Source organism: Cyrtonyx montezumae, unplaced genomic scaffold (genome assembly GCF_038088225.1).
Source record: "Cyrtonyx montezumae isolate F1298 unplaced genomic scaffold, pur_monq_1.0 scaffold_3, whole genome shotgun sequence".
Classification (NCBI taxonomy): domain Eukaryota; kingdom Metazoa; phylum Chordata; class Aves; order Galliformes; family Odontophoridae; genus Cyrtonyx; species Cyrtonyx montezumae.
The window spans coordinates 74,629,641-74,644,548 of NW_027072034.1; the positions used below are offsets into that span (position 1 = coordinate 74,629,641).

The following is a 14,908-nucleotide window of genomic DNA, read 5'->3' on the forward strand; positions in this document are numbered from 1 at the left end:
CTACTGTAAGAAAAATGTTAAGAGTCAAACATATCCGACTTGCATGTATTTAGGTATCAGCTTTCTAATGCTTTTTGAGCATCATTTATTGGTAGTAGGTAGGAAAATCCACACATATTTTCAAATAGTTTTATAAAAAGTTAGAAAAATATACTCTGCATTTGTTGTGTAACCTGCCTATATTCACCCTAACAGACATTAAAAAAATGCATTAGAACCGTTTATTAGCTGCAAAAAATATCAACCACTGCACAGCACCTGGTAAAAGGTTTCGATGAGAGCATACAATCCAATATTATATCATCCTGAAGGTATTCTTTGGGTTTACAGCTATGCATTTTCACAACTAAACCCAAGCGGCATTCCACACTATGTTCATAGGAACTTCCATGGACACACAGGTCTTTCTTGCTTTCATGCTTTCTTCACTCTGAAGAAGTGCTGGTGGTGTGAGAAGTAAATGACAAAGTACAATAGAATGAACTCCATGTTTAATTGTTACCAGACTGTCGTTTTTTAAACTTCCCTTTGTGAACAGAACTCATTTATAATGCAATTTCTTGACCATGTATTTTTCACTGTTATCTGGTATCCAGTTAAGCAAGGACATCATGGGTATCACTCTGACGTATGGTCAATGGAGGCAGAGGTTTTCCATTGAAATCTGTATTAAAAATGCCAGAGAAGAAAAACATGTTAAATGGATATTAACTATTACCTGTGCTAATTCCTACAAAGCAACTTTCAGGCATGGTGCTAATAGGTGATGGTGTATTGTCCAAAAAAACATTTCATTATGTTTTATTAAACACAACAGAGCACAGTTTTCCAATAAAAGCAGCATTATGTTTGTTCTAAGCGTGGAATAACTCGAATTAAAACTGCATTTCTGAACTAAAGCTAAAACCAAGTTGTATTACACTGCTCTAGGAATATGTATACATGTCTGTAGGATCAAGCTGTTAGTTACTGTTGCATTTAATAAGCAAAATGATAAAACTTCCATACCATTGGAATCCCTTCATTTTCCTGGAGCTAATTCAGGGTTCCATCAGTATGTGAAATGCAAGAGAACTGACAAAAATGATTGCAGGGTTGATGAAAACCTTTACAAGGGATGTTTTATTACTGTCAGCTTTTTGAGATCTGACAGAGAACGTTAGGACCGGCAGGCAATTTTAGCTCCTATTATAAGTAAGGCAGGTTCATCATTCCTGCAAATGTATCCTCCAGTGGTAATAAACAGATACTATCAAGTGAATCATTACCATGACAGGAAAAAATGCAGTCCTTAGTGAAAATAACAGTACAATTAAAGATTGAAATAATTTACTATACTGCTCGTTAACTTTGCCTAAACATCCAGCACAATGTTCTCTGTTAAGAATGACAGAAGATGACAAAATGTTTGTCCCACATAGCTGGATAACTTCCCAGTTTGCACATTAAATGTTTAAGATGGATTTACATCTCTGAGAACACTTGGCATTAAAAACAGACCTCTGCATGTTATTTTCACCTCAAACTACGCCAGTTTTATTTCAGCAGCAATACCAGTAGTATCTCACTTAAAAAAAAATACAAATAAATACAAATCCTTCATCACGAATTGTGCCTTGAAGACATTTGCCATCAATTAAGATGAAAACTTAAATTTCAAAAGCTAGAAGCCTTGCCTCAATTCCTGAGCTACATCATCAACACATGCAGAACATAGTGGGAAGAGTTCTGAGAGCGGTGTGTCACAATGGACAGCTCTGGGCTCTTTAGCAGGGACTGGGATGGGTTGGGTAAAGATGAAGGGCAAAGCAAATAAAGAAACTGTCCCTGTGGGAGTCTGCAGTATGCTACCCAGCCAGGATGATTATGTTAAGGAAATGTTCTTCAAGGAACTAAGAGGTACCTCTAGATCACCCACACCCTTGTCCTAAAGGGTGACTTCAACTTGCTGGACATTAACTGGAAATACCACACAGATGACATAAACGGGTACAGGAGACTGACCCTGCCCACAGCAGGGAAGTTGAAACTAGATGGTCTTGAGGTCCTTTTCAAGCCTGGCCATACCATGATACAATGACTCCTAAAACATCTTGATGGTAACTTCACGGTACTGGTTCTAATGGACCCAACTTGTCAAAATCCTCTCCTAATTTTGTTGCTTGCAAACAGAGAGGGTCCCATGGGTAAAGTGGCAAATGATGGCCATAATGACCACGAAGTAGTTGCACCTAAAATCTTTTACAATAGGAGAAAATTTGACACCAAAAATTCACCCATGGATACGGGGAGAACAGAGTTCAGGCTGCTCAGTTGATAGGATCCCCTAGTAAATTGTGTTTGGTTGGCCTTGGTGCCCATCATTGCTGATCACTTTTTAAATACCACTTCTTAAGAACACAGGAACAGGCAATTTCAAAGTGTCAGAAGTAAAGTAGGAAGAGCAGAAGGCAGTCCTGGCTAAGCAAAATGTTTCTTATAGAGCTTAGGCGGAAAAAGAAAGTATATTGCCACTGGAAATGAGGTTGGGCAAATTGTTAGCCATTTTACAGAGAAAATTTCTGTGGCCAGAGTACTGTGAGGGACAACAAAGAGGGCTTTAAAACATATGTTAACAGCAAAAGAAGGCCCAGAGATAACATGGTTCACTATGTGATGGGGATGGTCACTTCATAAGTAACAACAGAGACTAAGCAGAGAAGTTTAATGCCTTCTGCATCTCTGTCATCAGCAACAGCGATGAGCACTGAGAACCCCTGCGCCAGAGGAACATGACTACAACAGTGCTGAACCCTAGGTCAGCTCCTAACTGGTAAGGGATTTGCTGCTCCAGCTGGAAGCATATAGGTCTAGGAGGCCCAATGGGATTGAATTCCTATTAAAGAGGAAGAGAAGATTTTTTTTCACAGTGTTGGGTAAAAGAGTATCCATTCAGCCTCCATACTGGCAAGGTGCTGGAAATGACTTTTAGTTTTTACCATGTTGGAAACAATTTATGTGCCAAAAATACAAAAATGCTGAAATAGCTCAACAAATACATTTTACTGCTCCATGCCATTTTTGTTAATTAACAAAATTTCTGAGAAAACAAATGTCTGACAGAAGCACAAGGCAGTGTTTTAAACTTGCAAAGTTCTGAGCACTCTAAGTTTCCTCTAACCTCAGTGGTTACCTTTAATCATTACATTGTTCCCCTAACAATGTGTTATCTATCTTTATATTCCAAAATATTTTCATAATTACATATATTTTACAAACAAACTAAAGCAGCACACATCTCAGGTCACTGATCTTGCACACCTGTGAGTAGAGAAACAAGTTTAATCTTTTCTTTTCCTTCCTTGTCTACCCATGCTCCTGCTACAAAATGTGATGCCTTTCTTAAGCACAGATCGAGTTAAGAATAAAATAAACAGCTACCACCCCTTCCCTTTCTTCCCCTCCCTACCTCTTATATCTGGATTTTCTTGCTCGCTTTCTTTTCTTTTTAGTTCCTTAAAAAAAAAAAAAAACCCAAGATGGCTTTGATTAAAATTTTATGAAATGCAGACTACAGAGTACATTTTATATACATTTGTTTGAAAAATAAATATGTAGTCTCAGAAATTTTAATTCCCCTTTAGGCAACTTTTGATAATTTGTGTCTTGGTTATCCTTTGGCAGTGAATTTGCACATTCTGCTGCTTCAGAAGTTCAGCAGGTATGTCCACATGGTGCTGTAGTACGTGAGCCAAACCATCGCTTGAATTGATTAATTCAAGGATCAGCAACATTGATCTCTTTTCTCAATAACCTCCTGAATTAATGCTTCCTTTAATCATGTGTGTCCATTGCTTTAGCCTGTTTATCCTCCTCTCATATTACTTCAAATATCTTCATATTCACTTGGTTTGTGAAAAATTGAAAAATAAAAAACATAAAAAAGTGAAGACTTTTTCATCTAAAACTGAGAATATGTTTTGCCACGGAAGTTGTAGGGTTTCCCTCCATGGAGATATTCAAAGTGCCTGGACAACGCCCTGAGCAACCTTAATCTAAGTAGCTCTGCCTGAGCAGTGAGGGTGGACCAAATGATCTTTAGTGTTCCCTTCCAACATCTACGGTATGAAAAAAAATCTTCTGTCATCTTCCAAAAATAGAAGTAGTTATTAAAGAGAAAAATTTCTACCTACTAATCTTAACACTCACAGTTACAAAACTTTTCTTCTACAAGGAAAGTTCACACCACTTTGTGAACTTTCAGGCTCTTCAAGTAAAGCAGAAGATCTCAAAATTTACCTTTGACATCTCTCCTTTCAGAACAATAACCGAGTTTTAAATTAGAATTAAATTTACAGTAGGCTTTTCATCAAAGCTGGAACTGCAGTACCTCATTTGGGATTGCTACCATAATGCACTAAATTTATGAGTGCCCACATGTCCTTGGCTTTCCTTCTCCCATAAACACAGAAAATATCTGTGCTTTCAGAACCATATGCAAACAGTATTAGTAGGGAGCAGAATGTGTAGACCATCTCAAGAGGTAACATAAGCAGTCAGCTTACACACTAAAAACTCAGCTGGAAGTAAGCTATGCTTCACAGAACTACAAAACTGTGCAAGGCCCATTTGGTTCAAGGTTTGAAGTAATTAGCATCTTTTTGATTTTTCAAGGGTTAGCTTTTAGTCAAAGAAAACTGTCATTAAAAATAAAAAATAATAATAAAAAACAAAAACAAAACAAACAAACAAAAACAACGAAGAATGAAAGGAATGTAGAAATGAATGAACAATGGAGAATGCTTTAAGAAAGTTCAAAATCCAGAATATTTTAAATTACCAGTGTGATGTGTTTCACCAAGTGGCTTGAGTTTTCGAAGTCTGTTAAGTTTAGGCGTTCCCCAGCCAACTAAAGGAAAACAAAGACCGTCAAAATACATCTCTACTTGATTCTGAGAGAATTATGGACACCAGTGCCTTTTTGGAGAATTCAAAGCATTTAGGAATGGAAAACTAATGAATTATATATTTGATGAATACCATTTAGAAAATTTTAAAATAAAACAATCTACCCCCTAAAAATACTGATATTTTGATTACTCATTGTTAAAAAATTGATTAGTCTGACTTTTCCTGTGCACGTGAAAATAATAACTCCCCCCCCCCCATGTTATGAATGAACTGCTAAAACTTCAGAGAAAAAATTTTGGTAGTGTATCTCTGTGTGAAGATCGTATCAGTTTCATCATTCACAGATAAATATTTGAAAAGTTTAAAAACCACAGATTGAGACATCAGTTATTGTTTATTGGTACACTTACCTGGTGGAAGAAATACTGGTGGTATAGGATTTGGGGGAGCTGCTTCATCTCCATTAATGGGTTCGACTCTGTGGACTCTTCTAAAAAATGTTTTATTTTTCTTCTTACAGTTATCTAAATGGAACAGAAATAATTAAATGAATAAATAATTACATACCATACAGTTATATTCCAAGAATATGTTAAATCATCTTTTAATATGATTATTGGAGTGAGACACATGAGCATTTTCAGTCTAGATTTGCATAATATGACAAAAGTTTGTGAAATGTACAGTGTACACAGCATGCTTTGTAAGCATAAAATATATGCAAACTCTACATTTTAATAAACAAATTCATCTTAGCTTGGTAGTGATGGCAGTTGGATCACATACTGCATTAGGATAACAGAGGAACCAGTTTCGCCTGTAATCACAGAATCAAGGTTGGAAAAGACCTTTAAGATCATCCAGTCCAACTGTCCACCTATCACCAATATTTCCCACTAAAACATGTCCCTCAGAACAACATCAAAATGTTTCTTGAACAGCTCCAGGGACAATGGCACCACAGCTCCCTGGGCAGCCCATTGCAATGCCTGACCATTCTCTCGGAGAATAAATATTGCCTAGTATCCAAGCTGAATCTCCTTTGGTGCAACCTGAAGCCATTCCCTCCAGTAATATCAGCCAAATCAGTAAATACACACTTTCGAAAAGCAGATTTTTCAATTCAATAACTGAATGACATGCTTTCAATAGATTCAACTAACATGTAGTGTCTTGAAAAGTAATGCAGACATAGAGAAAAACTGTGTGAAAAATAACATTAAATGAAACATTAAAAGGAAGCAGTTACCTGAGTCAAGGCTTTCTGAGGTTTGCAGTTCATTTTCTTCACACTGCAAATGTTGTTCAATTGGAGAATTGCACATTTCTGTATTACCATTTGTTTTTGGGCTACTGTTAGTTGATAACTGCTGTGCATCCCTTTGTTCCTGTTCTTCTTCTGTTTGAGATTTTGAGTCAACAGTTGCCTTTTCAGTCTCCAATATTTGCTGCTGCTTTTCCTTCTCAATTTGTTTTTCATTCTAATAAGAATAATATTTTTATTTGGTTTTACAACTTTCAATGCTGTAAACTAATAACATAAGGAAATATTCCTAAAATACTTATTTTTATGTCCCATCTATAGCATGTAAACTGTTTGCAACCAATAGCTGAAGAAGGTAACATCTCCTATATGCTTTCCAAGAAGGCACAAGAAGAAAAAAGAGAATTACAGCAAAAGAATTTATATCTTGACATCCACTTACATATGACTGACAGAGCTTTACAGCCTGTTTTCTTGCTTTCTTTATATTTTTTTGTTAGATGAGGAAAGAAGATAGACACTAGATATATATATACAAGAACAGTACACCTAAGCAAAATCTTTTCTACCATCTGAATTTTCAACAGAAAACAACAGGTTATGCTGAGAAATCTAAGAAGCTGAAGTAGGCATGGAGATTTTATGTAACCAGCTACAACACTGAAATACTTTATGAGGTATTGGCAGAGTTGGAATATTTTCCAGTCCTGAATGGCAATAGTTTAATCAGGAAAAATTTTCAATCAAATGCTTACAATGCTATTATTTTACTGTGTCTTCATTTTCTTTTCCCCTAAAATCAATACTATGAGATTTTCTTAACATGAAAGCATTAATTCATTGCACAGAAAACATGACTGCCAAGATTTAAAAAAAAATAAAAATCAAAACATTGCTGTGTGTACACACTTAGAGCAGTTCTTTCAAAGAAACTGCTTTTCTCATTATCTCTCAGACATTTGTTAGAAGGTCTAAAATGATCCAGATTTCCACATATTCTCATACCTCAGAGATTACTGCAGCTATAGGCTGGAATGGATTTTCAGATTTCCCAGGCTCAGGGTCCTCCTCATCATGTACACTTCTTCCTTCTTCTCTTTCCCTTTTTAGTTGTTATTATTTTGTTGTTACAGCACGTTTTGTGGGCAGAGGAGAAAGATGAACAAAGAATTATGAAGTGGCCAGGTTATAAATTTTACAAAATAGAGAACAGTTATTAGGTCATCTAACTCATCCTCCCCAGCATATGCCAGCTGATTTTTACAGCATCCTTCTCTATTTTGAAAGATATTCTACAGAAATCACAGTAACAGGCTAACATCAATAGAGCATAAGTGCACGATATAGCAGAGGTAGAAATACATGCTGCTATGTGCCAGAAAGTTCAAGTAGCACTTCAGAAAGCAGATGCAGTTTCTAAGGACCAGACATGGGACAGAATACTTCTGTAACAAAGATTTTGACAGTTCAACAGTATGCACAACTATTATTTCATGGTATTCAACTATTAAGAAAATCTACATGCTGAGAAACGTGAGAAACTACATAAAACATCTTTTTCTATATTTAATACCTTTTGTTTCTCATAATTCTAGATCCCTCTGAATATATGGAAAGGAGAACAGCTAACAAACTACTCAGTAAACGTAGTAACAGTTAGGGAAATTTGTTTCAGGAAGAATCAGAAGAGTTGAAAAATCAAACCTGTTGGGAAATGGCTGCAGGAGCAGGGAGGTCACGGTGATATGTACGAGCACAGTTTGCACTGCAGCACAGACTATATACTCATGGAAAAGTATTAGATGTTGATAGGAGGTCATGATGCTCCTGGGCCAAGTGACAAACAACTCAAAGCGGACATGAACTGCTTCAGCTGAGCAACCCAAGTTGCCAAGATGTCTATGGGAAACTTCTGTGATTATGTTGTTCACCCTGCTTTCAGTGAAGAAGGCTTCACAGGACTGCTGATAATTGTAACTATAGGTATTTTTAGAGTAAGCTGTCCTTGGTAGTCCATTCTGTTTAGCTAGCAGGTGTTCCCTTTGTGCTCTGTGTTATGCACTGGCCACGCTGATACCGTGCTCAAAGGAAACTACACTGTTTGAACCTTGAGAAAAGTAAAAGCAGGAGATGGTCTGTGGCGAGTGGGAGAGGAAAAGTGCACTTTGAACAGGGGACGCCCTGCCAGCACTGCCTTTCACACCCGCCGCCGATGCATTCCTGTTTGGGTTTTTTAGGATTAGGATGATATCAAGAGTTACCTCCCTCAGGATGGTTTCTCACTGCTGTTAATTGTTGGGAACTGCTCAAAGTTGTCTTTCTCTGAGGCTCTCAGCCAATGATTGTGTGATATTCTCTGTACGCCCCTGTCTTAAACACTATAAGAATAAGGCTGTCCGGGTAATAAACTGAAGCCTGATCATTCATGTATTGAGTACTGTCGTGCTCCCCGCCCGAGAGCAATCCACTCGGACCCTGATATCCGCAGCACAAACCAAATCAGTAAGAGCACAAATCAAGAGACTTCACAGTTACTTCCCACAATCACTGAGACTTGCACGTTTCTGCACAGTTATGGCAGAAAGGGAGAAAAGGGACACTTAGAGGATTTTACAATAATGCCCCAGTAAAATGATTCACAGTAGTATCTCATAGGAATCCTGGTAGGTTGCAGACATCCACAAAGGTCTTTGAAGGAAAGTAATAAATGCTCAGATACAATTGTAGAATTGTTTGAGTTGGAAGGGACTTGAGTTGGAAGGTCATCTAGTCCAACTTCCATGCAATGAACAAGGACACCTACAGATACATCAGTTTTGTCAGATCACAAGTCCCTGCTTCCCTGCATCATCTTATGTCCCCTCCATGCATTTATGGGCTGGATATCCTGAAGTTCATTAGGCACAGTGTTAAGTATTTCATCTTTGATATTCATATAAGGGTTATACAGTCTAATCTGGCTACAAGCTCTTCAGAAGGGATAGACAGGGAAGAAAGGGTGGTGGCATAGCTCTCTATATCAGAGAGTGTTTTGATGTTGAAGAGCTTGTGGTTGGAAATGACAAAGTAGAGTGTCTATGGATAAGGATCAGGGGGATAGTCTTTAGGAGTGACATCGTGGTGGGGGTCTGTTATAGACCACCTAGTCAGGATGAAGAAATAGACGAGGTGTTCTATAAACAACTCGTAGAAGTTGCACGATGGCCAGCACTCGTTCTCATGGGGGACTTCAACTTCCCTGATATATGCTGGAAATATAATACTGCGCAGAGGAAGCAGTCCATGAGATTTCTAGAATGTGTGGATGATTGCTTCCTGACACAGCTGGTGCAAGAGCCTACCAGGGGAGATGCCTTGCTTGACCTACTTTTCACTAACAGGGAAGGACTAGTAGGGGATGTGAAGGTTGGAGATTGTCTTGGCCAGAGTGACCATGAAATGGTGGAGTTTGCTATTCTGGGTGACGTCAAGAGGGTGACTAGCAAAACTATTACCTTGGACTTCCGGAGGGCAGACTTTGACCTGTTCAGGACACTTGTTGCAAGGGTCCCTTGGGACTTGCTCCTGAGGGGTAAAGGGGTCCAGGAAGCCTGGATGCTCCTCAAGATGGAAATCTTAAAGGCACAGGAGCAGGCAGTCCCGGAGTCCCGTAAGTCAAGCCGGAGGAGAAAAAGACCAGTGTGGATGAACCGGGATCTTTTATTGAGACTCCGAGAGAAAAAGAGAGTCTATGTCCTCTGGAAGATGGGTCAGGCTACTTGGGGTGACTACAGAGAACTGGCCAAGATCTGCAGGCAGAAAATTAGAAATGCTAAAGCCCAGCTTGAACTTAGACTGGCTACTGCTGTAAAGGAGAACAGGAAACCCTTTTACAAATATATTAACAGCAGGAGAAAAACTAAGGAAAATTTCCCTCCTTTACTCGACGAGGCAGGGAATGTAACCACAGATGATAAGGAAAAGGCTGAGGTTCTCAATGCCTTCTTCACATCTGTCTTTAATAGACAGAACAGTTGTCCACACGGTACTTGCCCTGACCTGGAAGTCTGGGACGGGGCGCATAATGCACCCCCTGTGATCCAAGCTGAGACGGTCAGAGATCTTCTCCTCCATCTGAACTGCCACAAGTCCATGGGGCCGGATGGGATCCACCCAAGGGTGCTGAGGGAGCTAGCAGAGGTGATTGCCGAGCCACTTTCTGCCATCTATCAGCATTCCTGGTTATCTGGAGAGGTCCCACAAGATTGGAGGCTTGCCGATGTGACTCCCATCTACAAGAAAGGCCGTAAGGAAGACCCGGGGAACTACAGGCCTGTCAGCCTGACCTCGGTATCAGGGAAAGTTATGGAACAGATGATCTTGAGGGAGATCACACAACACGTGCATGGCAATAAAGGGATCAGACCCAGCCAGCACGGGTTCACCAGGGGCAGGTCGTGCTTGTCCAACCTCATCTCCTTCTATGACTGGGTGACCAGACAGGTAGATGAGGGAAAGGCTGTTGATGTAGTCTACCTGGACTTCAGCAAGGCCTTTGACACGGTCTCCCACAGTATTCTCCTAAGGAAACTGGCGGCCCGTGGTGTGGACAGGTTCACTCTTCTCTGGGTGGAGAACTGGCTGGAGGGCCGTGCCCAGAGGGTAGTGGTTAATGGAGTTAAGTCCAGCTGGCGTCCTGTTATGAGTGGTGTCCCCCAAGGGTCAGTTCTGGGGCCCATCTTGTTTAATATCTTTATTGATGACCTAGATGAGGGAATTGAGTGTACCCTCAGTAAGTTTGCAGACGACACCAAGTTGGGAGGATGTGTCAAACTGCCTGAGGGCAGGGAGGCCCTTCAGAGGGATTTGGATAGGCTGAACAGCTGGGCTGAGCTCAATGGGATGAGGTTCAATAAGACCAAGTGCCGGGTCCTGCACTTTGGCCACAATAACCCCATGCAATGCTATAGGCTTGGGGCAGAATGACTTGAAGAATGTAGAGAGGAAAAGGACCTGGGGGTGTTGGTTGATGCTCGGCTCAACATGAGCCGGCAGTGTGCCCAGGTGGCCAAGAAGGCCAACAGCATCCTGGCCTGTATTAGAAATAGTGTAGCCAGCAGGAGCAGGGAGGTGATCATCCCCCTGTACTCAGCTCTGGTACGGCCGCACCTCGAGTACTGTGTTCAGTTTCTCCCTGATAAATCCTGACAGGACGAGAGGGAATGGCCACAAGTTGCACCGGGGAAGATTTAGATTAGACCTGAGGAAACATTTTTTCTCTGAAAGCGTGGTCAGGCACTGGAATGGCCTGCCTAGGGAGGTGGTTGAGGCACCATCCCTAGCGCTGTTCAAGAAGCGTTTAGATGAGGTGCTAAGGGATTTGATTTAGTAGTTGGGTAGGGATAGTGATAGGAGGATGGTTGGACTAGATGATCTTGTAGGTCCTTTCCAACCTTATGAACTTATGAACTTAATTTAAGTTAGGTTATTATAGGACACATGTTAAGGTATATTATGAGTAAATGACAACATACATATATTTTTTTGCTAGCGTCCTGTGAAATTCTATCAGCAAGATAGAATGATTCCACAAATTGCCTTGCAATTCTCACTCCAGCATGAAAAAAAAAAGGACTGAAGCAGGCAAAAACTTGTAGGTCTTAAAGAAAAGCCTTGGCATTCAGGTCCTTACTTCTAATATGTAAGCTCTTGGCTTGAAGCTTTAAATCTATCACAGCAGGCTCCCCATAAGCTCTATGTACAAGAATTAATCAAACATCCTAAAGAGGGAGGGAAGGGAGGTAGGAGAAATAACAGAAAAAATACCTTTCTTCTCGTATCTTTCTCACTCGTTCAGCTCGTTCTTGTTTCTTTTGTTCCTCATACGCTTTTTGTTCTGTAATATCTCTTTGGACGCGCTCATTTAAGGCATCAAAATCTTTTGCTATGATATGCAGAAGCCAATATAAACCCTTTTTAATTGATTTATCAATTTTTTTCCCATTGCCCATGATAGCTGAGCAAGGTTCCTGTAAATAAAAGAAGGAAAAAAAAAGAGGGGAAATTATTTGCAATTCAGTTTACTTCACCAAAAACATACACTCAGCCAAACACTGTTGATCTGAAGCTTGCAGAACATTAAGAAACGTGAGAAATAAGCTTGCATTTAGTTATTCCGCAAATTCAGATGTTTTTTTTGCTAAAATACAAATCACATTAGCTCTACCAAATTCCTGTATTTCCAGTCCCACTTCAAAAATACTAACTGCTGCAGAGAAAACTGCAAATCAGAAAAGAATAATTTTTTTTGAGTTTATAATCAGGAAGACAATTACAATGGGCTCTAATTGGAACTAAAGAGATGTGCCTAAATTCTAGCTCAATTCTAAGGTTCAAATATGAGTACTGTTTACCACAGAACACCACAGTATCTTCTAGCAAAACCTAATCGGGGAAAAGATATGCAGGCACATCTCCGAGAAACTAAGCTAACAGTCTGCACAATATTTTTCCAGGATTGAACAAAAGTTACCTCTGTAGCAGTAGAAATATAGAAAATATAGAAATATTTTTAAAAGATGATGGTCATTCCAAATGACAGTGAGACAAATGACTCCAGTTGCTTTAATATTTTTGCAGGAAAATATAAAAATCCAAAAGAAAACTGATTAAAGATCAAATTAAGGTTTTCTTTGATTCCTGCCTACTTTTATTTAAATCTTTTTTGTTGTTGTTGTTCCATAATCCCGTGTTTAAATTCATCTCACGAATGATCATACTGAAAGCTTTTCGGCCAGGTTTATCTTTAATGATCCCGATAAAGAACCTTCATACTTCATAAAGAAGTTTGCAAGGCTCTCACAGCTGCTTTCAGCTGAAAAGAATACATTAGTTTCAAGATAAAAACAGAATGAGAATAACACTGTACTGAAACATCACAAATTAAGTAAACCTACACTACTGGAAAAACGCATTAGAATCTCTCAAGCTTTAGCTTCTATTGCTAATGCTTCGTAAGAAAATAGTACTGCCACAGAAATCCCTCAAGAACAATATTGTGAACTTTATTCTCGTGATTCTGCTATATGCTCAGTGCAATGTCTGCTGACTGAAGAAAAGCCTTCAAAGGGTCATGACGTTATGAATCTAGCTGCGGCTATGCTGTAATATAGCTTCCTACAAAATAATGTTACTTCAGTGCTACTCAATGAATATTCTAGCTCTTCCTACGGAATTCAAAATCTTTTTAAGACCCAAATAGCAGATGGAATTTATATTCAAAATCATCTTTCAGTGCTGCTTAATAGTTTCTGTATAATTCATAATATTCTTGAAACATTTATGTGGCAATTAGAAAAAGATCATACAGTTAATACTCACAAATACTTAAATTAGCAGATATGTTGTTGATTAAAAAATGACCATGACTACTACATCTAAAATGTAATTATTTTAGGACAGATATTAGATAGACCTTCCTGTGTTTACCGACCTGGGAATTAGAAGCACCGGGAATTAAATTTATGTGCTTCCTGTTTGATAGATGACAACTCAAACTAAACCAGGTTTTAGCTACGGACAGAAAGGAGACCAACATTACAACTGCACAGTGGTCCTTTCTGATCATCAACATAGGCAAATTTTACTTTCTACCTCTTTTTAAAAAGGTGGAATACTAAACTTGCTGTACAACTGATCAAGTTTTAATCCACATCAGTAATTCATTATTTTTACATGGTTTCAAAGTGGACCAGTAAGTACAGTGACAACCTTTGTAGAGATTTCTTCAACAAATCTGGAAGCCAAGTGTCAAGGCAAGCAGCAGATTAGCTTCCAAAAAAAAAATAAAATACAGATGTACATCCTGTATCTTTGCTGGAATTGCAGGCTTCTAGTTTCATTTTTATGCTATGTGGCATAATCCCCAATCTCCCTGCAAATATTATGTAGGCCACAGAGCTCAGCAGAAGCATGACACTAATATCCCACAACTTGCAATACCCCCTGATTTTTAACCTCTTATATCTTGAATGAATTACACTCTAGCAGAATCTAAACAGGGAGAAGATGTATGGCAATAATACCTTGTTTCTGAGAGGATTAACCTTATTTCTCTGAGGAAAACTAAGATAATAGTACTGGTGCAAATTTCTTCAGGGTTTGCACAAAAGTTATTATTGTTCCTGGGATTGCAGGCTTCTAGTTTCAGTCTTAAGCTATACAGCATAATTCCCTACCTCCTTGCAAGCACACATCTATAAGAAAATGAAGCATCTTAAAATATACTTACAATCTGACATAGACATTTGTGTTCATTGACAAGCTTTTCCAGAGATAAGGTCTCAATTACATCTGCTTCTGACAGAGCTCCTTCTCTGTCCTGCTTATTTGCCAACCTAAAGAAAAGATCAAATGGAAACACTTAACATCCAGAAACATGGAAGAAATCACATCTTCAAAATGACGTTTCTGGCAAAAGTAGGAAAATGAAGAACAAAGTAAAGAGAAAATGCCTTACTCCAGCTTTAATTCTTAGCTCTTTCTACCATACTTCACCATAGATACTAATATGAATTACTACACGTCCACAGACAAAGCCATTATATTTCACAGCTAAGACAACAGCAACAGTACTGCTCACCAGTGGCAATCCAGTACAACCTGTTAGGGTCTGTGGGTCAAAGTTCAGACTTTCCAAACCATGTGTACTTTTTTACATAATACTGCTTCACAGTCATCTCAGGTCTGCCTACTATCCACAATTTTTCTCTGCTG

General features: G+C 38.9%; 1 protein-coding gene across 1 annotated transcript in view; it reads right to left on the reverse strand.

Annotated features, from left to right (window-relative positions):
• Positions 1-511: 511 nt before the first annotated feature.
• The window catches only part of ARL13B (ADP ribosylation factor like GTPase 13B), a 39,007-nt gene continuing 24,610 nt past the window's right edge, over positions 512-14,908 (reverse strand). Inside the window, exons 4-10 of the mRNA XM_065741937.1 lie at positions 14,424-14,529; positions 11,960-12,162; positions 7,160-7,256; positions 6,140-6,371; positions 5,301-5,414; positions 4,820-4,888; positions 512-664 (exon numbers count right to left, since the gene is read on the reverse strand). Of these exons, the coding sequence (XP_065598009.1) occupies positions 597-664; positions 4,820-4,888; positions 5,301-5,414; positions 6,140-6,371; positions 7,160-7,256; positions 11,960-12,162; positions 14,424-14,529 (889 nt within the window). The 3' untranslated portion in view covers positions 512-596. The remainder of the gene's footprint in view (positions 665-4,819; positions 4,889-5,300; positions 5,415-6,139; positions 6,372-7,159; positions 7,257-11,959; positions 12,163-14,423; positions 14,530-14,908) is intronic.